Source organism: Pinus tabuliformis, chromosome 6 (assembly GCF_031772625.1).
Source record: "Pinus tabuliformis cultivar Carrire ecotype Pingquan chromosome 6, CPIR1, whole genome shotgun sequence".
In the NCBI taxonomy this organism is placed as follows: domain Eukaryota; kingdom Viridiplantae; phylum Streptophyta; class Pinopsida; order Pinales; family Pinaceae; genus Pinus; species Pinus tabuliformis.
The window spans coordinates 304,385,739-304,411,313 of NC_142292.1; the positions used below are offsets into that span (position 1 = coordinate 304,385,739).

General features: G+C 37.7%; 1 protein-coding gene across 2 annotated transcripts in view; it reads right to left on the minus strand.

The window, feature by feature from the left end:
• Window positions 1–11,676: 11,676 nt before the first annotated feature.
• Window positions 11,677–25,575, minus strand: part of KEA3 (K+ efflux antiporter 3) — a 365,310-nt gene continuing 351,411 nt past the window's right edge. For both annotated transcript variants that reach the window (XM_089415486.1, XM_089415490.1), the window contains exons 12-19: window positions 19,222–19,403; window positions 18,963–19,098; window positions 18,770–18,841; window positions 18,561–18,662; window positions 18,213–18,374; window positions 12,832–12,921; window positions 12,529–12,690; window positions 11,677–12,303 (exon numbers count right to left, since the gene is read on the minus strand). In XM_089415486.1, the coding sequence (XP_089271612.1) occupies window positions 11,929–12,303; window positions 12,529–12,690; window positions 12,832–12,921; window positions 18,213–18,374; window positions 18,561–18,662; window positions 18,770–18,841; window positions 18,963–19,098; window positions 19,222–19,403 (1,281 nt within the window). In that variant the 3' untranslated portion in view covers window positions 11,677–11,928. The remainder of the gene's footprint in view (window positions 12,304–12,528; window positions 12,691–12,831; window positions 12,922–18,212; window positions 18,375–18,560; window positions 18,663–18,769; window positions 18,842–18,962; window positions 19,099–19,221; window positions 19,404–25,575) is intronic.

Here is a 25,575-nt window from a genome sequence, read left to right on the forward strand (position 1 = left end):
ACATGTTTTTGTTTCCTATATATTAATGACATGGGAGTCGCCAGGGTGAATGAAAATTACCTTGAAAAATGCTTGCTTCACCCTCAAAGCATTAAGCATTGAGGCTCAATGAAGAACAAGGTCTTCTTTCTTCCAATAGAGTTGCTAGAAGAGGGTCTATATTGTCATCAAAGGAGTCAACTCTTCAAATATTAGACCAAGGAGGTAGACTTGCGTCTTCCTCGACAACGATGACAAGAATTGTTTCCACACAATCTAGCAGGGGTCCTAGGAAGGGTACATACGGGACATCTACTAGACCAAATGACAACAATGGGACAAAGGCCCATTGTCACCTAAGTTAGTGTCCTATGCTCTTTATAGACTTTCACCCATGGGAAGAGTCCCAGTATGAAGGAAATCACTAATAATGATGGGATCAATGATAATGCATGAAGTCATTCCCAAGGCCCATTCAAGGAGAGGCTCAATTAAAGGCTTGATAGAAGGAAAACTCTCTAAGAAAGATATAGTATTGACATCGAGATCTAGGGCTTGAGATAACACACTGAGGCTAAGCATGCCTAGAGTTAAGATTCCAAGATGATATAAGACCTCTCAAGAAGCTAATTAAGACAATTGACTTTTTGAAATATGCTCTTGATATACTTGAGAGAGACTTGGAAAGAATCCCACACAAGACCTAGAGTTTATGAATTATCGTGGGAGGAGCCCCTCCAATGTACTTAGTAGGTCAAGCTGAGAGAAGGAATGGGGCCTTGAATTATTTATTCCAATGATTACCAAGTTTTGGAAATCCTAAGAAGACCACCTTATCTAAGGGAAGAAACAACTAGGTTTCAATCCAAAGACACAACTAGGGCATCAAATTCCAGATATTGAATTGTGGGAATTCAACCAAACATGGAGATATTGTAGAGGAGATACTTGTTCAAATCCCTGTCCAAGCAATTTTGAAAGATCGCCCCTCTATAAGATTTTGTAGGAAGCCATCGTTGGTTGCCTAAGAAAAGGGGCCAAAAGGTTTGGAGGAGAGAAAAGGGAAGGAAAGGAAAGGTGACCACCATTTTGCTTGGACCAGTGCATAATACTTGGGCTATGGAGTCTATGATGATTTAAAAGTTTTCCAAAATCGTCTTCAAGAAGGCCAAGCAATCACTCTTCAACAATTACCCACCCAAGTTTTTATGGATTTCAAAGAAGAAAGACGAATCCCATCCACTAGGAACATTCATCTATTCCAATACAATAAATAACATGTGCAATTTGCAATCAAATAACCTTTTACAATAATATTCAACACAACTAGGCCACAAAAGCATTCATTAATTTTAACAATTCCACACAGTAGACATTATTCAAGAGATATCTTCAACAAAATAACACTTTAAAGATGACAAGAGATATATCCATCCATATAACAAGTGGTGGCTCCAAGAAAAAACAAAAAATTCAGCCTCCAAAGATATCGAAATGCATCAATAGAAGTCTCCAATAGTCACCCAAGATAAAGTGCGAAATTCTTCAAGAGAATAGATCCACGTGTGATGATGATGATCTCTCACAATGGGAGAGATCTAAATTTCCATGATCCTCTATCTAATTTTAATTAACCTAATAGCCCCTACAATCATAAAAATGTGCAAATAACACGTCCTTGGTGACAAGCCCACCATACAAAGTGAGCCAAAATGATGAAATCATGGTGAAGGGTTGTTGGAAGGCCGAAATGAGTCCTCAAGCTGCCATAATGAGGGTGAGGACTCCATGAATGATGAATAATGTGAAAATTTTATCTATTGCAGCAATTGCAAATTATTCTTCTAACTGTAAATTTAATTATGTAGTTTAATTGCTATGATAAATAATGAATAAAATCACAACTGCAATTTTCACCATAAAAATAATGCAAAAAATAAAATACTAAAAAACAGAGAAATTCTAGCGCACACAAAAAATTTGACACAGTTATTTTTGGACAATTGTCCCCAGAAACACCCAATGCGAGAAAACCAGAGCAACCATGAGGGTTTTATTATTATTCTTCACCAGCAATTCTGAGTACAATATTTTAGATGCTTTGCTAACAATCTAATATGAGGAAAAATACTAGAAAAATTATTGTGAAAATTTTCTCTAACCCCACAACTATCTTCTGCCCCTGAAATTGCCTCCGTAGCCTCACGCAGATCCTTCTACATCAACCCCTTCACAGTTCCTCTGGGAATTTCGACCTTCCTCTTACTACTTCTTCAGGAACTAGAACACTTCCTCCTAAAACGTTGTTGACCTCCTCTACCACCTGCTACCCACCCTCTGACTCTGTCTTCAGTGTAGAGTCTCTGCCACTGAAAACATCAAACTGCTTAGGCAACTGAGTATCTGCTCTGGTGTATCTTTTCCAAGTTCCCATCGAATTATAAGAGGAATCATCTAGAAACTCACACAGATCGAATGCGGGATTGAGGGCATTCTTTCATAAAGGCATAGAGCAGCATCAAAATTGTTGGACGAGGTTCGAGTGGTGAGCCTGAGATCGATCTGCCAAGTGAACAAATTATTCCACATTATCGGAAGGTTGAGTACCTGTGTATGGTCGGAAAATTAGTCTTAGAAATCCTCTGTATGGTTGGAAAATTAGTCTTAGAAATCCTGTGTATGGTCAGAAAATTAGTCTTAGAAACCCTATGTATGGCTGATAAGTCTAGTTCAGAAATTCATGGAAATTTTATTGATAAATAGAGTGTTCCTTCAATGCCCTCTTTTGAAGTAACCAATCGTTTCCTAGGAGGGGCCGAGTCTGCTATTTGAATCACAGAAGATCAGTATAAAAGAAGTCCCAATCTGAGCTTGGAAACTGACTCTCACAGTCAAGTTAGGGGCCGAATTTTCTCATTGTGGAGGGCTGGTTGTGGGCATCCAGTGCCAAAAACCGAGCAACCAAAACTGATTTTTCATTGAAATATCAGTTCACTACATGAGAATTCTTGCAGGTCACTGATTCGGGTCTGGGGTGTGACAAGGACCCTTCCACAACCTTTTACTTTTGTGATGTCTTAAATTGCATTTTTAAAAGAACAAAAATGAATACATCTGCATGTTGTAGAGAATAAGAACATGACAAGTATCAACAACATAAAAGACATAAGCCGTTGGTAATGAAGTTCATCCAGGAGCGATTACGTCTTCGGGCCTTGGTGTCAAGATGGTTTAGGCCACTGCATTAAGTGTTGGTAAAGAGGATGAATATGTACATGTATGTTATCACGGTCATAAAGGAAATTCCCTCACGCAAGAGTGGCTGGTAACACCTAATACATGTTCCATAACAGGAACTTCCCTCACGCAAGAGTGGTTGGAAACCAATACATGTTCCTATCTAATGACTCAGAGAATCTCTTGTACAAGCTACATAGAGATCTCGTAATAACATAACTAAACCATAAATGTACATCTCTTATCAACATCAACAAACAAGATCCTGCATCAAAACATAAAGCGCAGGGATCAAATCAACACAATGCAAACTCATAATGATGATTCCACATCACATCAAGCGAGAATTGTAACACATCTCATAAGCCATAAAAATAAGTATAATGCAACAACATTGTATATACCTCAGCACCATGGATGTGTGAATAATGGGCTGCTCTACTGCTGGCCTACTGTACCATCAAATCTTGTAGCATTGATCACCATCAAAACATCTGCTTGCACATTGAGTATTGACACCTACAATAGAATATAGGAAGTGAACAAAAAATCAAGGCCTTTGTCACCGAATTTGACATCATCATTAGGTTTGTGTCACTGAGAGATATAAAATCGACATAAAGTTTGTCCAATTTGGACACCGGGAAAATTTGGCCCCTCTCAAAGTTGGACTCAAGCATGGTTCCACCTGCCTCTGTTGCCGCTCATGGTTCCACCACTTGCAAAATTAATCTGCCTCGAACTGCGTGTGCGCTCCTCCTCCTGGGCGCATTGAGCAAAAATAGTTGGCGGACTTAACAAGGAGGCGGTTTGGTGTAATGGTAATAGTAATAAAGTTGTTGAGGAGGGGTCGGGGGATCAAATCCCACCCGTCCCCTTTTAACCATAACATGTTACAAAGTTTGTTTTGGGGGGCGGGTCCGCTGGAATTGGTGGCCTGCTCCCCCCCATTTCCGCTGTGCTGTTTCATATAATGAGGTGGAGGGGCGGCAAGGTTGACAACTCGCGCCCCCCACTATTTTGGAATGTTGTTGAGTGTGAGGGCTCCGAGGGTGGCGAGGTCATGGCCGCCCACCCCTAATTAAACACTTTGGTTATGGTTGTTGAGGGAGGGTTGACGGGGGTCATGGCCTGTCGGCCCATAATTAATTTGTATTTTTATTTTTGTACATTGGGTATGGGGGGTGGCAGGGTTGGTGGCCCGCCACCCCAAAATTATATATATATATATATATATATATATATATATATATATATATATAAACAATTAGCCATTTTTGAAAATTCGAAAAATGACCAAAGGAGACAAATTAAACAGACCACAAATTCGCCCGGAATCTGGCCCAGGTTGGTCGGAATTTGGTGGCCGGGTTTTGTCCAAATTGCTGCCTCCTTAAACTTGCCCAATGACCCAAGTCAACCTTGAACTTTGACTTCTCCTAACTTTCACATATGGACTTAGTTTGATGAACCGTTCACACCACTTCAATCACGACGACGAGATCCTCAACATGAACCTGGTTCGAGCATGATCAGAGCACTTTCATTTTTGAGCCTTTTCCTAGTCACCGGTGTTCGATGAGCCACCTAGATCTTTCTTCCCCACTGAGGAGCTTTTGGTCCTCCAAAAACATCAAAGTAATCTGTAACTGTGTACAATGTCTACCCCGCAAGTGTCCTGAAATGTCACCCTTCATTCTCCTTCTCCTTTATCCTTCGGAGCCATAAGCAATGAGCCAACACCAGTGTTCTCTGCAAACCTGTAGTACATTTTTGCAAGTTACATGCATATGACCAACTAATGATCCAAGCATCCCCATACTTGCCACGAGTTTATAACACATACTCAGTGGTCAAGTTTACATCAAATGGAGAATGAAAATAACCCAACTATCACAATAAAGCCACACATCATTGTCGCTCAAACAAGTGATGGAAACACATCATCACTTTTACAATGAAAATGCGACAAATGATTTACAATAACATAGCCACGACAAGCAAAGAAATCTAGAATCTATTTACAGAACCATCTCTTTATCATAGTGAATAGACCATTTCCTTGTGGGAGATCTGCTTGCCGATCGACTCTTTCAGCTGCATCGTGTACATGTGTTTTGTTTGTAGGGCGTTGCTCTGGATGGAGCCTCCAACACGTGGCTCTTTGATGGCCACTTCCGTCGCAATGACTACAATGTGTCTTCTTCCTCCAGATCTACTTAACATGCCTCTTCCCCTGCTGTGGAAAAGGCCTTTCGCACCTCATCTTCCTTTTTGCTGCCATTCGTTTCTAACACCTTGCAAGCACATGGTTATGCAACCCACAAAAATAACATGTATGTCTATGCCATGACTCATGTTTATCCTTAACAACATGGTGATAATCAAAATGAACATGATTATAATATCGAGACTTGTTATACCTTCCCTGGTGGTCTCGGTCATGATCATGGTGATGAGAGCTTGCCTCAGCTCTCTCCTTGCAATGTGCACTGTCAAGGGATGATGGTGAAGTGTTCCCATCCTCCTCTTTCTTCAACGGTCTCAACAATATCATGGAAGATTATGTCTTCGTTGAGCACTCTCCTTCGTTGTATCCCAAGCCTGCATAATGAGGTCTCTGCACAACCTCCAATGGCGTAATCATGCCTTGGCCTTTAGCACCAAGACCTCCTCCTTTATAACCCATCCTGGTAAGGAGTCTCATGCCTGTATCTACAATGGGTATCTCCACATCTCCAACAGAAATGAAAGCATGTGAAGATGAAATTGAAGAATGATTATGGTCGTTTACCTCAAATGTCAATGTCGACACAGGTGAAGAGGGCTTCTCTAAGCCTTTGTTGCGTTTCAGTTCCTCCAAAGCCTCTTTCACGGCTTGTAGCTGAATTTGCAACCTCTGCTTCTCCTCCTTCTCTTCCTATAGAAGGGTCTTTAATGCATCATGCTCTGCTTGAAGACTCTGATCATCGTGCTTCAATTCTTCCAGGGCCTCTGTCGTGGCTTGCAATTGAAGCTGCAACTGATGCTTCTCCTCTTTCTCCTCTTGTAAAAGCACCTTCAACGTTGCATTGTCTGCTTTTTGTTTCTCATAATCTTTATCCAACATGTCCACCTTCTCGGACAAGCTGATCATGACCTCGTACATGTCTTTGTCCATCATGGTTGCACGTTCAAGAGCAGTTCACATCAACAAGAAGAACTCTCTGATACCACTTGATCCGGGTCCGGGTGTGACAAGGACCCTTCCAAGACCTTTTACTTTTGTGATGTGTTAAATTGCATTTTTAAAAGAACATAAATGAATACATCTACATGTTGTAGAGAATAAGAACATGACAAGTATCAACAACATAAAAGACATAAGCCATTGATAACGGAGTTCGTCCAGGAGGGACTACGTCTCTGGGCCTTGGTGTCAAGATGGTTTAGGCCGCTGCATTAAGTGTTGGTAAAGAGGATGAAGATGTACATGTATGTTATCATGGTCATAAAGGAAATGCCCTCACGCAGGAGTGGCTGGTAACCCCTAATACATGTTCCATAACAGGAATTGCCCTCATGCAGGAGTGGCTGGAAACCAATACATGTTCCTATCTAATGACTCAGAGAATCTCTTGTACAAGCTACATAGAGATCTCGTAATAACATAACAAAACCATAAATGTACATCTCTCGTCAACATCAACAAACAAGATCCCGCATCAAAACATAAAGTGCAAGGATCAAATCAACACAATGCAAACTCATAATGATGATTTCGCATCACATTGAGCGAGAATCGTAACACATCTCATAAGCCATAAAAAGAAGTATAATGCAACAACACTGTATATACCTCAGCACCATGGATGCGTGAATAATGGGCTGCTCTGTTGCTGGCCTACTGTACCATCAAATCTTGTAGCATTGATCACCATCAAAACATCTGCTCGCACATTGAGTATTGACACTTGGAACAGAATATAAGAAGTGGACGAAAAATCAAGGCCTCTGTTGAAAAATCTGACACCGCCATCATATTTACATCGCTAAGAGGTATAAAGTCGACATAAAGTTTGTCCAATTTGGACACCGAGAAATTTGGCCCCTCTCAAAGTTGGACTCAAGCATGTTTCCACTTGCTTCTATTTCCGCTCATGGTTCCACCACCTGCAAAATTAATCTGCCTCGAACTACGGGTGCGCTCCTCCTCCTGGGTGCACTGAGCAAAATTGGTAATCAAATATTTCGATGGGCGGACTTAACAAGGAGCGGTTTGGTGTAATGGTAATAGTAATAAAGTTGTTGAGGAGGGGTCGGGGGATCAAATCCCACCCCTCCTCTTTTAACCATAACATGTTACAAAGTTTGTTTTGTGGGGTGGGTCCACCGGAATTAGTGGCCTGCTTCCCCCCATTTCCGCTGTATTGTTTCATATAATGAGGTGAAGGGGCAGTGGGGTTGACAGCCTGCACCCCCCACTATTTTGGAATGTTTTTGAGTGTGAGGGCTCCAAGGGTGGCGGGGTCATGGCCGCCCACCCCTAATTAAACACTTTGGTTACGGTTGTTGAGGGAGGGCCGATGGGGGTCATGGCCCATCGACCCATAATTAATTTTTATTTTTTATTTTTGTACATTGGGTATGGGGGGGTGGCGGCGTTGGTGGCCCACCACCCCAAAATTATATATTTTTTTGTTTTTATAAAACAATTAATCATTCCAAAGGAGACAAATTAAACAGGCCACAAATTCGTCTGGAATCTGGCCCAAGTTGGCCGGAATCTGGCGGCCAGGTTTTGTCCAAATTGCTGCCTCCTTAAGCCTGCCCAGTGACCCAAGTCAACCCTGAACTTTGACTTCTCCTAACTTTCGCATACAAACTTGGTTTGACGAACCGTTCGCACCACCATGATCACGATGATGATATATTCAACATGAACCTAGTTCGAGCATGATCCGAGCACTTTCATTTTTGAGCCTTTTCCTAGTCACTGGTGTTCGATGAGCCACCTAGATCATCTACTTCTGTTTATGAAGAGAGGACCGAATTTTTGAGCTGTCATTTCATCAGCGCTTCAGGGACAATTTTTGTACAAAGTGAATGCCATAATTTCTTAAGGAGCTGAGTTGAAGATTCTTGTGGAATGATCAGATGATCATGTGCTTCCTTAGAAATTTGTACACTAAGAGGGGTAGTCGATTTCTTCAGAATTTCACTGGAACGAGTGGCTTAGACCTTTAGTGGAGGTAGATCAAATTTGTCTCTCAAGTGAAGGTCGCATCCCTTCTTATTCTTCAACAAATCTAGTTGATGCACAATGTGTATTTCCCCACTGGCAAGAGGGTTCAATTCATCAAATTATTGGAGGTTGAACCTCTGCGTAATTCCCAATCAGCAGTGACCAAGGTTAGAGGACCGAATTCTATCTACGCCAATCGATGCTTGATTTAAATACCAGAATTGTGAAGTGCATTTTCCAGAAATGGTGTGTAGAATACATGGGTCATATTTTTCTCTTCAGCAAGGGAAAAATTTCATCTCTCTTGAGGATTGCTTCAGACCTTGACATATCTTGTAGAGTGAGACTCATCCTAACTGAGGTAATCATTATCAAAGGACAAAATTTCTTAGGACTTGGACCAAAGGAGGAAATTATATCCTCAGAACCAAGTGCCAAATTGTAACTTAGGTTCCTCTATTGCATAACTATTGTTGGTTGTATGCTTGAAAATATATTTTGTTTGTTGTCAAGTTTATACTAGGTATTATTCAATGGTCCAGGGGATGTATCTCCAAATTGTAACTCAGGTTCCTCTATTGCATAACTATTGTTGGTTGTATGCTTGAAAATATATTTTGTTTGTTGTCAAGTTTATACTGGGTATTATTCAATGGTCCAGGGGATGTATCTCTAGATTAATTGTACAGGCAGAAAACTGATTTGAATTATACCATGTATTGCTGTCATGATTAGTTTGCCAGAATATGTGAAAAAAGTCTTAAGTGATGATCAGAATTGGCTGTTAGAGTATATTAGTGTTTTAAACAACGTAAACTTTGAAATGAGAACTGATACAATTCCCTGTTTTTTTGAGGTAGCAAGAAAATCATTTGATTTTGAAAAGTGTTGATTTAGAATACACATTTTTCTACTTGGAGCATATTTTAGACACTTTACTTTGAAAAGTGAACTGATACGATTACCCGTTTTTTTGAGGTAGCAAGAAAATCATTCGATTTTGAAAAGTGTTGATTCAGAATACATCTTTTTTTATTTGGAACATATTTTAGACACTTTAAATTTTCTTATGAACACTTTTTAAAAAATGTTTATGATTTTCATGCTGATTTTGAAAAGCGTTGATGATAACCCCTAAAATTTTCTTATGAACATTTTTTTTTAAATGTTAATGATTTTCATGTTAGTTTTGAAGAGTGTTGATGAGGCATCAACTCGTTTTTTAAAACACATATTTTTTACACTTCAAGTTTTCTGATGTATTAGGCATGAATATTTTTTAAAATTTTTGGTAATTTTCATTTGGATTTTGAAAAGCATCAACATTGTTTTTTAAGGCATATTTTTGACACTTTAATATCAGTTATCAAACTGACAAATAATGAGATCCCTTTGAAAAACAAAACAAAAAAACACAACAAGTTTAAAAATAATAACAAGTAAATAAAAAGATATATCAAAACATTTAAAAAAATAACGATATATATATATATATATATATATATATATAACTAAAACAAACAATTCTTTTTTAAATAATAACAAAGAAAAATATATATTAAAATATAATCAAATTAAAAACATGGCAAAATATATATATATATATATATATATATATATATATATATAATAACAAAAAAAACCAAACATAAAAATGTAAAAAAAAAAAATTAGCTTAAAATGATACTTTTTTAAAAATTATATATATATATATATATATATAAGAAATTATTACTGAAATAAACAAAAAAAAAAAAAAAAAACAAAACAAAAAAAATGATACAAGATAATTAAAAAAAACGAAATAAAACATCATTCAAAAAAATAAAAATCCTAAAAACTTAACAAAAAACATTAAAAATATATATTTTAAATATTTTTAAAAATGGTGCTATGGCCCCACCCCGGCGGCCCAACCAACCCAACCCGTTAGGAATTTGGCCTTCCTACAATAATGAATTTGACTTCTTGCAATACAAACACGTCCTCCAAATGATGAACTCAACCTTCGGCAACAAACCTCGAACCTGCAAATCTCTAAATACAAATGGAAGACCTGATGTGATCTCCCCTCAAAGCCAACTAGGGTGGCACTCTAGGTCCACTGAAATCAACTAAAGAGCCAACTAGGGTGGCGCTCTAAGTCCACCAAAATCAGCTAAAGGATTTTCCCTGAAACCCTCAAACTAGATTCACTTGATCTAGATAAATTCTTTAGAAATGCTAAACCAAAATCGAATGCTTGAGAAGTGATCTCCTCTCTCCTTTTATAGATTTGATGGAACTTTCACCGATCTTTTGGAAACACCTTTATTATTGTTTTTCATTGATAAGCTCACTAAGTGGATTTTTCTTATTTCTCCAAGTGACTTTTGTCCCTTTTTATTTATTGATATTTTACCCCTTTCATATATTTTTTTGGCTGACCCACGGGGTTTGAAATCAGAATCTCATGGGACATAACTCCTCATTATCAAGGTTATTGCTGATCGAGCTATCCCTGTGAGTTATTGCAGCTTTTATTTAAATAAAGTAGAGTTAGGTAAAATTCCTTTGTCCCCTTAACAATTTCCCCTTTTTCTAGCCTAAAGGAGATGAGTTAGGCTAGTAGAAAGATATCTTCATGCTCAACCGATTGGGGACATTACAGACATGAGGATCTCTTACTGTTGGCATGCTGCCTATCTCTTTGACAATGACCTGTACATACTAACCAAGTAGTTTCTTCCACATCCGGTGTTTGAGGGGGTTCTTTTGAGATTTATTTGTTTCTTTAGCTAGGATCCAAACCCTCATTGACCAAACTAGGGCTATAACATTGTGCCTGCAGTCTTAATTTCCTTCACACTATTTAACTATCGTTCCTTCAACCTCATTAGTCACACCTAAGAGACAAACCATAGTTAATCTCACATGTATGAGCAAATTCCTGCATATGAATGTTGGATAATACCTAGGATGTAAGTACTGTTGAATACTTTAATAACTTCAATTGTTACAATGCAAATCTTGTCAAGCAAGCACCCTCAACTAATAGATGAATTTTCTTTGGTTCCAAGAGATCACATTTAAGTATGTTGGTTGGAAGTTACTGCCGAAATTTTCACAAGTATTTCTTTATTGTACATACTGTAGAGGAAAAGATCACGGGAAACTGTGAACAATACTGCAGTTATACAGAGCAAACTGTTCTCAGCATACAACTATACTGCCTATCTCAACTTCCCTGAATCAGATTATGGGAAGTGTAAACTTTCAATATAATAAATTAATCCATGCTTACATTCAAAATATATGATGTCCAAAAGAAAATTTATGATCCCTCAACAGAGGTTCCGCACTTCATGCTCTGATCTAGCAAATCTTCTTTCTTACCTTTTTCAAGTTCCTTCGGAACAAGGTCTTCTTTGTTCAGTGCATGCCATGTCACACCCTTTCCAATATCATTATCAGTTGTTCTCAGAAGTGTCAAGAATTATCTCAAAATCTTAATCTTCCCTTGCAGTGAAGCAGTCATTATCAGATGCAGAAATGTTTTCAGCTCTATTTGAAAGCCTTTCAGAAAGTTTACTACCTGCTTCCCACTCAATATTTGCATTTCCTTTTAATTCAGACTCAATTGAGGCAGTTGACAGCGTAGATGCCATCTCGGAAGAGCTAACCAAAGTATCAAATACGTTAGATGGAACAGAGATTGTCATGCTGCTTTCATGTGACTGATCAAATTTATCTTTTCTTGGTTCACTCTCTGGCTCGTTGGAACCTGTAAACTGAGTAGCCCTCTCCTGTGTAATGCCTTCCCTTCCAAGGATGATATCCTGATTTTTATCTGTCTTCATATTGAATGAATCTGTCACCTTTACCTGCTTCCATTAACCAACGGTTCACAATCCAGTTAGGTTCCATAGCTCTCTGCTCATTGAATTTGAAACATTAAAATCTTAAAAGTTGTCAAACAAGTTTAACGTGTGGATATGCATGCAATAAGAATAAAGTTTGGAAATGCCAAGGGCAATAGAGAATCTGCATGTTCCCGATAGATGTGGGATAAAAAATGTAAGCCAAAGCTTCATGCTGATGTGTCAGACCTGCAATGGCTTCATAATTTCAGGCTCTTTTCCATCCTTTTGCTCAAGTGCTTCTTGTGCTTGAAGCTCCATAGATTCTCGCATCAGTTGACTTAGGAAGGTCACATCATCAGACATGACACCAAGTCCCCTTAAAAGCTTGGAACCCAACTGCAAACTTGTCTGCCAGCAATGCACATAGGCAATAAAAACAAGTAGCTATTTAATCTCAACTGTGTATGTCGCTGACTTAGCTCAAACTATATAACATATGAATTTCAGAACATAATAAATGAGAGCATATTGGTACATGAAAGTTGATACCTCTGCGTTCTCCAAAATGACATCTGTTGCACCTGCCTTTTTTAGTTCTAAAAGATGACCAAGATCCTGTGCTCTTGCATAGATTGGAACCTGAGAAAAAGAGCTTCATTAGTTCCTCAATGGCATTCAAACCTATGCTTATCAGAAAGACTATTTTTTCCCTAGCTTCAGGAAGAAATTGTGATTCTTGGAATTTACAGCTTGTACTAATGAATTCTTTATTGAATTGATGGTGAAACTGGATCAGGCATCACTAAGTTATTCTGGCCCTATTTTTGGGCAAGGCTGGCAAGCACTATTTGACTAGCGGGCCATATTTTCTGCATTGGCACTTCAAAGAAATGCATGTCAAGGACGGAGAAAATGTTATATATCCGTAGATAATCTATTACATTAATAATATTTATTTTATAATTGATATTGGCATATTGCACATTGTACATCAGTATCTATCTACCTGAAGGTTTATGTCCTTTCCAGTATACTTGTATAGATATTATGTCTATCATATTCATTGTACTTATATATTCAATTCAATAAATATCTTTCCAAAAGTGAATATTTGCATGTAATACGGGCTGTTACAATATCAGAAACATAATAAATAAGGTGATATTTATTATGCAAGAATCAATACTTTGAAGAAATAAGTAATAATGAGCCAACCTCAGTTGGTACGCTCTATGGTTTCAATATATTAGTGTCAAACAAGAAAAGGGCGCTTAAGAAGGTAAAAGGGAGAAAAAAGCATTTCACCAGATAAGTCACTACCAGTAACGACAGTTAAATCATACCATTTATAAATATAAATGAAAAATTTGCACTCAAAGTAGGTTCTGTTACCCCTCATATTATATGGGGTCATATACTTGTGATTTTCATCACAAATGTCTGAGGTTTGTGGAATAATGCTGATGGAGCATTTGATGGACTGGCGGTACATAGAAAATGCACAATTTCATGAAGAATGTTTCCACTATGACAGTTTTTCTTGCACTCATGTGCATTATTATACCGACAAGCATCCCCCTATTGAACATTGGCAGATTAATCTTTCTTTTAATCGAAATCTTTATTTTATGGTCATAAATGAAAGATGCTGGTATATTCTTGTCGTCTCCATTACATCAACGGATGGAATTTCAAATATTAACTACCTTGCATCTCTAAATACATGTTTACTTTTTAACGTGTACTTAACACAAATATAAAATTACCATGCAATTTATCAAATAGCAAATGGCAAATGACATCAAATAACAGATGGAAAATGGCACTTTAAAAGGGGAAAATGGCGCAGATCAGTGTATATCAACCACATTTACTAATGCGGTTGTATTGGTTTGGAATATGGTGATTTGGATGCAGAATATTCATTTCTTTCAATTTTTGGATTCAATATCATGACTCATGTAGTCATGTTTTGTTACGAACAAAGTTTGTAATAGCAGGTTAAACATTCCAGAAGACTTGGAATATGAAGATATCCATTGAGGATACAATAATATATAAAATCTATTGAATAAGAATAATATATGATGGTTCGGTTACAACTGAGGGCCTGCTTATATACCTAGGTAGGTGCCCCTTCATGAACAATCATGTCTTTTAGACTTGCCTCTTGAGTATTAAGTATTATTTAATTAATTAATATTATGATTATTATTATTACTTATATTATTTTTATATATATTATATTCATAACATTGTCTTCCTCTTCAGAAAATCTTTGTCCTCAAAGCATATTGTTGACAAGGTGCTTTATCTATTCTTTGTCTCTTCACATCTTTCGAAGTTTTTTGAGTTGTGATCTTCGATGATACAAGATGATAGGATACTTGGAGTGATAACTAAAATTGTCGCACTGAGAAGGAATTTGAGCATCCTAAATTAATCTTTTGTGGAATCTTGTGGTTATTGGATACTTCATGTGAATTGTTATCACAACATTGAATTGCATTGACATTAGTAGTCTTTGGAACATAAGTTCGTTGTTTCTATTCTGAGTGATACAAATATGCGGATTGATTGAGTTGTCTGCTCTTATGATTCGGATCTCGATAAGGAGTTCATGTGGTTTGATCTCCCTTTAATCTGTTTGTGGTGATTTTTTGGTTTATTAGAGGTATTTGATTTCTCTCGGGTATAGAGGTCGCTGTGAAAAATTCATCACTAAAATCCTATTGCAGAAAATGGAAGTTATTTTTCTAATTGATAATTAATTTAACAATTCATCTATTATGGAAAATATCAAATAAATCAAATTGCAACCTTCAGAAATAAAACTGCGGAAGAAAATAGCGCTGGAAACTGAGAAAATACTAGCACGCACACAATAATTAACACAATTATTTTTGGACAAATGTCTCTGGAAAAACCCAACTTGGGAAAATCAGTGTAGCAGTTGAGGGTTTTTATTATTATGTAGCATTGAAATTTGAGTACAATCCATGGAGTTCGCTAATTTGGGCTTGCTTGGAGTATGCCAAGGCTATTGACTCCATTATGAAGTGAAGTACTCAACTTATAGAGATTCCCTTGCACAAATTTGCTTGCTCCTCACTGGCATGTTCCATATCAGGAAGCCACACATGCCACATTACATATGGAGGAGGTTTTAGATGGTTTAAACTCTAGATGGAGGAAGACGTCCCACTTATGGAGGCCACATTGCACACATGTTCATGCATCTTGATAAGACATCTCACTTGGAGAGGCCACACATAGCCCTTGGAGGATATTTTGCAATTCCATACCTTGACGAGGGAGACACCTACCTTGAGCAAGAGACATGTGGCATAACTACCTTATTATTTTATGCATTGATGACTTTTCATGTGAGTTGGTTTTGTGATATTGTTATTTTATTGTTTTCCTTGGAGGAAAGCATGGATCTAGAAGGCTCCAAGTTATTTTATTGTTTCTCTTGGAGAAAAAGGTGGACATAGAATCCACTGTTGTTATTTTATTGCAAACGAAGTTGAGTTAGACTCTATATAAAGAGTAGCCCTTCCTCATTTGTGCTTATGGTTGTATTGATATGGCAAACCCCTCTAAGCCTAGTTGAAAATTATGTAGGAGGAGGAAACACAGCTACAAGCAAGTATATGAAAGGCTCTCTTTTCATGTCTCTCCTTTCTTTCGGGTAATCATGGTATTATGTTTGGTTGGTTAGTGTGGTAACTGGTTATTGCTGGAAATGAGCTCCAGAGGAAAATATTAGCACATGAGAAGGGATTAAGTGTGAGGACTTCATCCCTCCTTAGCCCTTGATGTGAAGTTGATATTGGGGAATATTTCTGCTGTAATAAAATATTTGATGTGGCGCATGTTAATAGCTTTTTTGATCCCATGAGTTTGGTATTGAAGATGTGACTTGTTGCTTGGGCTGTCCATTCATTTGAAGGTAGCCTTTATTGGTTCTTTTTCCTTATCATCTTATGATATGGTTCTTCTTTCACTATTTGAGTCACACACTATCTTGGCTTTAACACATTAGTTGTGATAGTGCATTTAATATTAGGGCTCTCACTCACTCTAATATAAACCTATAATCAACTTGGACTAGTCATAGTGCATCAATGTATAGCTTGGCTATGTGTTCTCCATATCACTTCAAGGCATCTTTGCTGTATTCCTTGATTCCATAACCCTTGGGTTGGCACTTATATCTAAAGTATATCTTACATCTTCAGTTTGCTAAGTCTAATTCTCCATTTGCAGTTGAGCTTTCAACACATAGACTTGGTAATCCTATCTTAGGGAAGCCTTACTTGTACTGTAGGAGAGCTGACGTAAACTGAGAGAGGGAGTTACAGTGGTGACAATGCACAGACCCTCTAAGTTCCCTTGGGGTTGTACTTGTGTTTCATGGCTTTACCACTTGAAGTGCAAATTCAAAAGGTAACATGCTTCACTTGTAAGTATGGGTGCATCCTGTTTTCCCACAAATAATAGGAAAGCTTAAATTGTTGTAATGAAAAATTCCTAGCTATAAAGGTAGGGGCAATAGAGATGTTTGTGCAACACCATCCCATCAAGGGGATAAAATCATAAAAGCCAAGTCCCTATGCAAATTAATTCAACAATATCAATCTCAAGAAAAGTTGATCTGTGATCCTGTAGGCAATCCAATAGATGTGATAGCCTTTTCGTCAATTCCGCCTCATTCACTTAACACTTGACAACTTTGCAACAAAATCATACTTAATTAAAATCGTTTTAACATTTTGTTCATTCTTCATAATCCCCAACTTATGCTATTATAAATTTAGTCACCATGCAGGGAAAAAAAATTAAAGATAAAAAAAAATGTTAAATTATAAGCAATGGCGAATTGAATGACATATTTGATGAACCATGTCGATTTTTTTGTTAATTTCATAAGTAATGTTAATACATACACACACAAACACTTAGAAGGAAAACCTTGAGGGTAAAACCAAGGGATGCTTTCCACAACTGTGGATGGCATTTTTAATAAATCCATTGGCATAGACTAGTGGGCCCTACCCAATAGGATTCAAAGAACTTGCCAACATAGAACTAGCCAAATGCCTAACAACATTGGCAAAAACTAGTTGAGCTAATCCCTTGAGCTATGACAATTTGAAAGACATGGGGGTAGGCTTCGATCCATTTACGTGAGATTAAGGGGTGTGTGTGAGTATTCCATGGAAAATGTCTTCAAGGAAACCTCCAAGTGATTCATGTTTCCTAAATGGCACTCGAGGTAAATGCCGCCTGAGTACATGTAATCCTAACCCAAAGGGATTCTACTAGAATTGAACCCATGACCTCTTAGCATTCTCCACTTTGAAATTAGGCACTTCAGAGTCCAGACTAATTGAGCTAACCCACAGAGCGATATAACATATTAAGTATTGACATTTTTATTATTTGTGGATCCTATTTGAAGCCTAAAGTATTTCTGTTTATTATTTTTGAATATATGTTAACAATGGAAATTTGCTTAAATGTTTTTATCAATCTTAATTGTGAAGTTTATCAATTTTCTTTTTGCATTGGTGAACTTTTTTTAATTCCTTAATCCATAAATTCAAACACAAACATGGACTGGGTAACTTGATTGTAAATATGCATTTTCACAGGTATATATGACTAGCTCCCAGAGTAGCTCAATTAGTTGGACTATCTGCCAAAGGAATGTTTCTAATGGGTGGGTCACAAGCTCTGATCCAGTTGAGACCCTCGGGGGCTGGTGAATGACACCATTCTGCATCTCATAATCCAGGGAAGAGGGAATACCACAAAAATTTCCTTAAAAAAAGCCTTTTCAATTGGCATAAAGAGATCTTACAGGAAGAGGAGAAAAATTGAATAAATAAAACCATGTTATTGCTTGTGTTGTAGAAAATTACCGAGGGGAAAGCAAGTCGGAGCCTTTCAACGGACTGCACAGTAATTTTCTTTCCAGTATACATGACCATTACAGCTTTTGGTAGAGTAATACCAGCTGTCTGCAACACAATTGGTCGTGATCCATCCCCATAAAGAACTGGAAAGCCAAGATTTCGAGCAGTCTGACAGAAACAAAAAGGAAACTCCTGTTGAGTGGCTCAGTTAAGAGAAAATATTATTGATATTCATAAAGGCTGTGTAATTTGTTGGTTTCTTATTGTCTGTACTTTGCAGAATTTATATAAGAAAAACAGAAATAGACATGTGCATGAACAAATCAGAGAATAATTTTGAAGCATTCTGCAAACCTTTATAACTGTAGGATCCAAGTCAAATGCCACATAGGGCATGCCAGACAGATCTCCATCTAAAGCAGCAACTAAAGGAGTAGACAAAAAGTTGGCAAGAACCTGGCACAAAACTATTTAATTGGAAAAAGCATAAACGGAGATTATGGAGATCTCGATTCTCGATGTCTACTCTAAAGAAATTTCAAAGATGGTAACAAAACTAATACCTGACCCATTTGGCCAAATCCAAGAATGACAACTGGTTCACTGACATTGAAATTCCTTACTTCTGTGCTTTTCTGCAGTATCGGAAATGTTATTTCACTTGCATATATCTCTTGAATGCACCTCCACATTCAGTATAATAAAATGCTCAAACTAGAGAATTAACAAAACATTATCATGAAGACCGGCACATACTTCATTTGTCTCAAACCTTGAATCAATTGCCTCAGCAGCTTTGCGCCCAACGTCATTGAGAAAGGGGGTCAAGGCCATAGACAAAACAACAACTATAATGAGTAGCCTGTTCAACTCAAGTGGCAGGACTCCAAGCCTGTGCAGAAAAATATTGTCATGGCTCCAAACATTATTACATTAAATACAACAGCAAAAAGTTGCAAATTATGGCTGCTGGGGGTAAGAGATTGTTGACTAAAATATAGATTAAATTACTCACCTATTTGCCAGGGAAAAGACGACAAAAGCAAATTCTCCACCTTGTGAAAGAAGGAACCCAATCCGTACACTTTCTTGTAAAGAAAGTCCAACACGAGGGCCAATGGCAGTTATGATCGACGTCTTGATAACTATTAACCCTCCCAATAGCGTTAGAACATTAGGCCATTCTCGTAATAGGAGCTATACAACATAGAAAATGGCAGAAAGGTCATTCATACATACACTCATGCCCATTCATTAATAAGCAGGTATCTTTTACAATTAAATTGTCCTATACATTGTTTAAATTCTTGTTCAGAAAGACGAGGTATTTAAATTTAAATATTGAATATTCCTGTTATCGTCTTTTTCCAATCAACTTATAATGTGCCATAGAATTTTAGATTCTTAGTGTTTGGTCACTTGCATTCATAAATACAACACAGAGACAAACCATAAAGATCCAATTGTGCAATTATAGTTTTCATGAAGGTTATGGTTATCTTATCTATGATCCTTTAACTTCAGTCACATATCACTTACATAAATGATTTTCCTTGAAGCATTAAAAGATAATTTTGTGTACATTTCAAATTGATGTCTAGCTTATTGTTACCTCTCATTTCAGCAGGGCTATCAATTGCCATTTTTTCTTTTGACAACACCATTGTATGTCCAAAGAGATGTGAGTCAAAGCCTTCTAGACCATGCAATGATTATGTATATGGTATACTAGGGTTATCATGGTCAGCCATGCCTGCTCCTTTTAGTCTCCTGAGTCCACTCTCAAGTCCTTTCGTCTTGGATAGAATTGGAGGTCTTAGGATGGACCTACTTGGACACATGGTTTAGGGGGGCTATTGGTTTTGTAGGGGTGATCACACTATGTAGAGTCAGTCCAACCCATGTCTTGAGTGCACCTATGTCTTTTCTATATGCATTTCTTTGGCCTTGCTCTAGTATCCATTATATAGTTCTCAACATGGTAATCTCACAATTCACAATGTTTCATGTTTCTCGAGGCAATTCACAATTCACTGATCCCAATGCACAAGGTCTTGGGTCCAAAAAATCAACAAGGGATAAAAGTGTTCAAAATAATGTGTACTTGAAATGCCACATACAAATCTTGGCAAATGAAGAAGGCATCATGCAAAAAATCACTCCTCTAAGCTGGTTGTACACTCTCTCATAGCCATGTGGGGGGTAGAAATGACCAAAAGTAGGTCACTACTTGACATGCATGAACAAACTTTACACCAAAGTTGAAGTAAATCACACTCCAGAAAAAACCAAGAGGCTATAATCCATCAATCAAGCAAGGCATTACCCATGTAAGCAAAAATCAACCACATTTCTTGCTCTCACGTGGCAAGATTCAAGTGGGGCTAGAGGTGACATCCTAGGACTGAATTGGGCAAGTGATAGGTCATGGATGATCCCTCCTACATGTACACATCCAAATATGTGGACATCTGTCACCATTACTATCCTTGAACCCATGCCATTTGGCTTTGAGACCCTCGTGTCCCCATCCATTCATCATCATTTACATGACACCTATCAATTGAAGGATGCACTAGGGACATGTCTTTCCCCTTAGGGGATGTGAACACCTAAGAGGGTTGTTTATTAGCCACTCTTACCTAGGGAGGTAACACTATTACAACCTTAAAGCCCCAAATTTGGAAGGGAGGCACACTATGAACTTTGAAGTCTCAATGTGCCCTTGATTAACAAGCTTGGTTCACTTAGATGCACTAATGAATTATTGTTCCTGATGGTGAGGAAGTGCATTGGATCTTATATGTATTTGGTAGGTGGTTCAATCATGGACTAGGAAACTTGATTGGGGCCCAAGCCCACCAAAGGATCATATCAACACTCCCAGTGGAAGCATTGAGAGCCATGGGACTCCATTATGTGTCAGAGCATCGTTTCATGCCATGGGCACCTTCAGCGCCCTCAGCAGTATTCTCCTTGCCCCACATTGTTCGTGAGATGATGCACTTAGACCAGTGTGCCCTTGTCAGCTTAGCATACTATGGCAGGTGATCTAAGGCTTGGAAGAGGTTTGTCTCACCCCTTGAGATATGGAAGGGTAAGCACCATCGTTAGAGCCCTCAATATTGGAGCATTACAAGATTTTCTATCATTAGGGGACCCATGAGACTACTTCTTGTGTCCCAAACCCAATTTGGGGCCCCACACGATGGCTTACATAGAGATTAAGGGGTCATCCCCTTATTTGAGATTTATAGAGTTGTCTCTCACATTTTGACACAAAGAGGACTCAACGCGGCCCTCCAACAACCCTAGTTCAACATGACATCATCAATTCAACGAGCATTTGGATGGCTATTCATAATTTGTGAAAGCTCCTTGGTTGGCTTGTGACCAAGGCTTGTATTTTGCACATTTTTATAATGTTAGGGGCCCTTAGTCTAATAATTTTCCTTAGTGAGACACATATAAATAGAACTAAGTCTCATTTGTATTGGATCATGATTGCACTTGGGATTTTGGCCTTCTTGGCTAATTCACACTTTTCCTTTGGAGAGCTTTTAGAGTATCTTGGATGCACTTTGATGTTTGGGGATGATTTTTGATCTGGTCTTGGAGCTACTTCTTGAATATGGATGGATATATTGCATGATTATCTTGCAAGTTCTCTTGTTGATGGAAACTTTCTTTGAAAATGTCTAATATATGTAATTGCTGCAACTAAGGTAAACGTTATTGTGCCCTAATTTTGTTGAATAAATTTTTGGCAGCTATTTGGTTGGTTCTTGCACATATTATTCATAGTATAACATGCAATGACTATTCCTAGTGATGAAATTTTATTTTTCTTCAGGAAACTCCATATTCTAATAGTCGGCAATTGTAGAAGGTTGGTAGCTAGGACATCAACTTTTAACCTCCTTGAAGACAAATTTGGCCAGTCTAAAGCATCTAGGACTCCATTAGGCCAAGGAGAAGGAACTCACTATTCGTTTTTGTAGCATTAGAGGTGTTCTAGTCTCGAAACTTTGTGGAGAGGTTAAAACACAAGAGTTCTCCATAACCCAGAAATCGTTTATGGAAATTCCACCTAGAAGTGTCTCAATTAGATTATTAGCCTATTTTTAAATAATTCCTAAGTCTAAACTTAGGGAATGTGGCTAATTAATCAATATTAATTGAGATAAGGTGTGAATCTTCTAGAGACTCACACAGATCAACTCTGATATGATCTTGGCCCTTGATTAAGCTTAAATCATGGTCGTTGGAGGTCCAACAGAAGATTATAAGAAGAAGTCGGTGGTTAGATGGAGGACACACACTTGAGATCGATTTCCTTGGAGAGTTCAATTTTCTAGAGAGTAGCGACAGTTGCCCAAAGAGTTTGAGCTTAAGAAGGAAGCAAAGACAGAGACGGGCAAGGACAATGAAGCTAGAGGAAGGTTTTTCCAGATCCAGTGAGTACATTGCAGAGAGGCCGAAATTTCTCTAGAAGGTTGCGCAAAGGCAGTGCAAAAGCTTCAGGGGGCAATTCGATTTTGCTGGGGTGAAACTAGTTATCAGTTCCAGAGGCCGGAAGATATCTCCAGAGTGTCGAAGAGATAGTTTCCCAATCAGCAGCAGGCAGGACGGGTTGATTTGCAGAAGTTCTAGGTTGTAGCGTTTGAAGGACTGCACGGAGGTGACGCAGGACCTGTGCAGGCTAGGTGGATGACTTGCTTTTCAGTGGCAGTGGAGTGCCAGGATTGCTCGGAGAGAAGATAATTTCCATCAAATATATTTTGCTAGTATTTTCTTTGCAGGATTGTCAATTTTCAACATCCAGATTGTACTCAGATTATTTCAATTCTTCTTAATAATTAAAACCCTTAGCTATTGCACTGGTTTTCCCAAGTTGGTTTTTTCTTGGGACATTTGTCCAAAAATAATTGTGTCAATTTTCATGCGTGTGTGCTAGCATATTTATCAATTTCCAGGGCTACTGTTTTCCACAATTTTATTTGTAAAGGTTGCCGTGTGATGTATTCGATATTTGTCATATCAAATAAATTATTAAATAATTAACAATTAGAGGAATTAATTATAGTTGCTACAATAGGATTTCAGACTTGAAATTTTGACACTGGCCAAAGCCATTTGGTGATCACACTCTTTTCTCAAGAATTTCTCCTTCTAAAATTTTAGTACCCTCCTCTTGGATGGCTAGGATAGGGCATAGAGTGAAATTCATTAGAGAGGGAGTTGGTGGATTCTAAGGTTATAGTCCACAAGATTAGAGTGATGTCTACAAGACCTCAAAGTTTGGAAATCATCTCTCGCATTTTCATCCATAAAAGCTCGTGCCCTAGAAGGGAAACCCTAGTTTATATTCCTCTGACTTGGGGACTTCTTTGAGGGTTGTATGAGCTTAGTATTTGCTGGAATAAATCACAAAAAGCCCTTTATTCTCCTCACCTTGACCTTCGGAGCAATGTTGCACGATCTCCCCCCCCCAAGGATCCAAAGTCGGAACCGTGTCTTGTACAGATCCTTGAGTTATCCTCAAGTAGAACCGCGGATCCAAAAATTGGATCTGTGGTTCCGCTCTTTTGAGGCGATTCTTAGAAATCTAAAACCGCGCGAGCCCGATCCGCAGTTCTAAATTCCCGATCTGTGGATCTGGAAAAGGATTCGTCGTTGATTTGTGGAGGTTCGGGCACGGATCCGTGTGGAACGCCAGCTCATCTAGAGGGAGATGGGCGGTTCCATAGGGTTCTAATTTAGAGATGGGCGGTCCATAAGGTTCTAATTAAAAAAAAAAAAAATCTATGACTTGAGTTGGGTTGGGGCTTCTTGGACACTCCCAATGTGCTCCCTTGATGCTCCTTAGATGCTTCCTAGATGCTCCCTCATGGTAATGTTAGATTCTTAAAGTAAAAGTGATATTCTCCATTATCTTTCATTTTCATCCTTTTACTTAAATTTTTGACATTACCATGAAATGAATCAGGATGTTTGAGAGTGGTTCTAGCCTCATCAAACTTCATATGGAGAAAATAGAATTTCATATCCTATTCAAAATTCAATAGACTTAACAGTTTTCAAGAATTTCGGATCAATGAGATTGTGGAATTTCATTAGATTATATCATGTATGAGGGTATGTGACTGGCATTTAATGAAGAGCACCAAGCCCTATATGTGCTCATGTACCCTAGTGTTGGTGGTGTTAATTGTTGAACTCTTTTGTCATGGCCTTAGCAAAAAAATTACCATTCAATCAAGTCAAAATCATTGATCAAGCATGTTAAGTTTTTTCCACCATATTTTAAGGCTTGGATTAGCTAGTTTGATAAAAAATGGGCAATGTTGACTAATATCCCTAGACAATCGAGGTAGAAGCAAAGGCGAAACAAGAGGAGAAGAATCTAGATTCTAGATGGTTAATGCTCGAATAATTAATCATTGATGTACAATGGATGTGATATCTATCTTGATTTATGTACAAATATGCATGTTTTCATATCTTTTGCAACTAATTTGGTATTTTGGATTTGTTTCTTTAATATAAATGAAAAAAATATAATCTATATATATAGTACACTTCCAAGACGCTTCGCTTCGTATATTTTTGGGAAATAACGTTGTTGTCGCACAGATTGTCACGACAACGATCAGACTGGTGCTGTCACCCTGATCCCCGATCTCTTTGTTTAAGCCTGTCTCCCGCGGCTAAGGGGGGTAGACCTTATGGGACAATGGATGACCAAATGTGGACCAGTTGGGTTGCGAGACACGAAGGAAAACAAGCACTTATTTGATTTTATTAAGTTAATAGACCAGTGCCTTATGGAGTTAATGACAAAACAATTGTTTATCAAATACTGCAGAAATACGAACTCATTAACAATCATTTACCATCAAATAACCCAAACAAAGATTAATTTTACCAAATGCAAGATAATCGATGAATGCTCAATGGCTTAACAATATTCCAGCAATTAAAATTCGAAAGATTGAACGCTTTAATTAACCACGTAATTTTAAATGCTAACTAGTTATCACTTTCATATAGTTAATCTTCAAATGAACATTTAAGCATGTTTAACCATATAAAGAAATGATAAATATTATTTCCACATCAAAATTTTAGCCTCAGCAAAAAGATATATCGCAAACATGACAAATCCTTGAGCCAAGATTGAAACTGGGAAAAAAATTTCAAAATGTTTTTATATTTTCAAATAAAACAAGACTAAGCTAACTAAAGTCTAAATAAATGAAACTTTAAATCTAAAATCTAAATAACACTAAAATCTAAACTAAATTAAAAGAAACCTTTTTTTATTTTATTTTATTTTATTTATTTTTTATGATTTATGATTTATTTT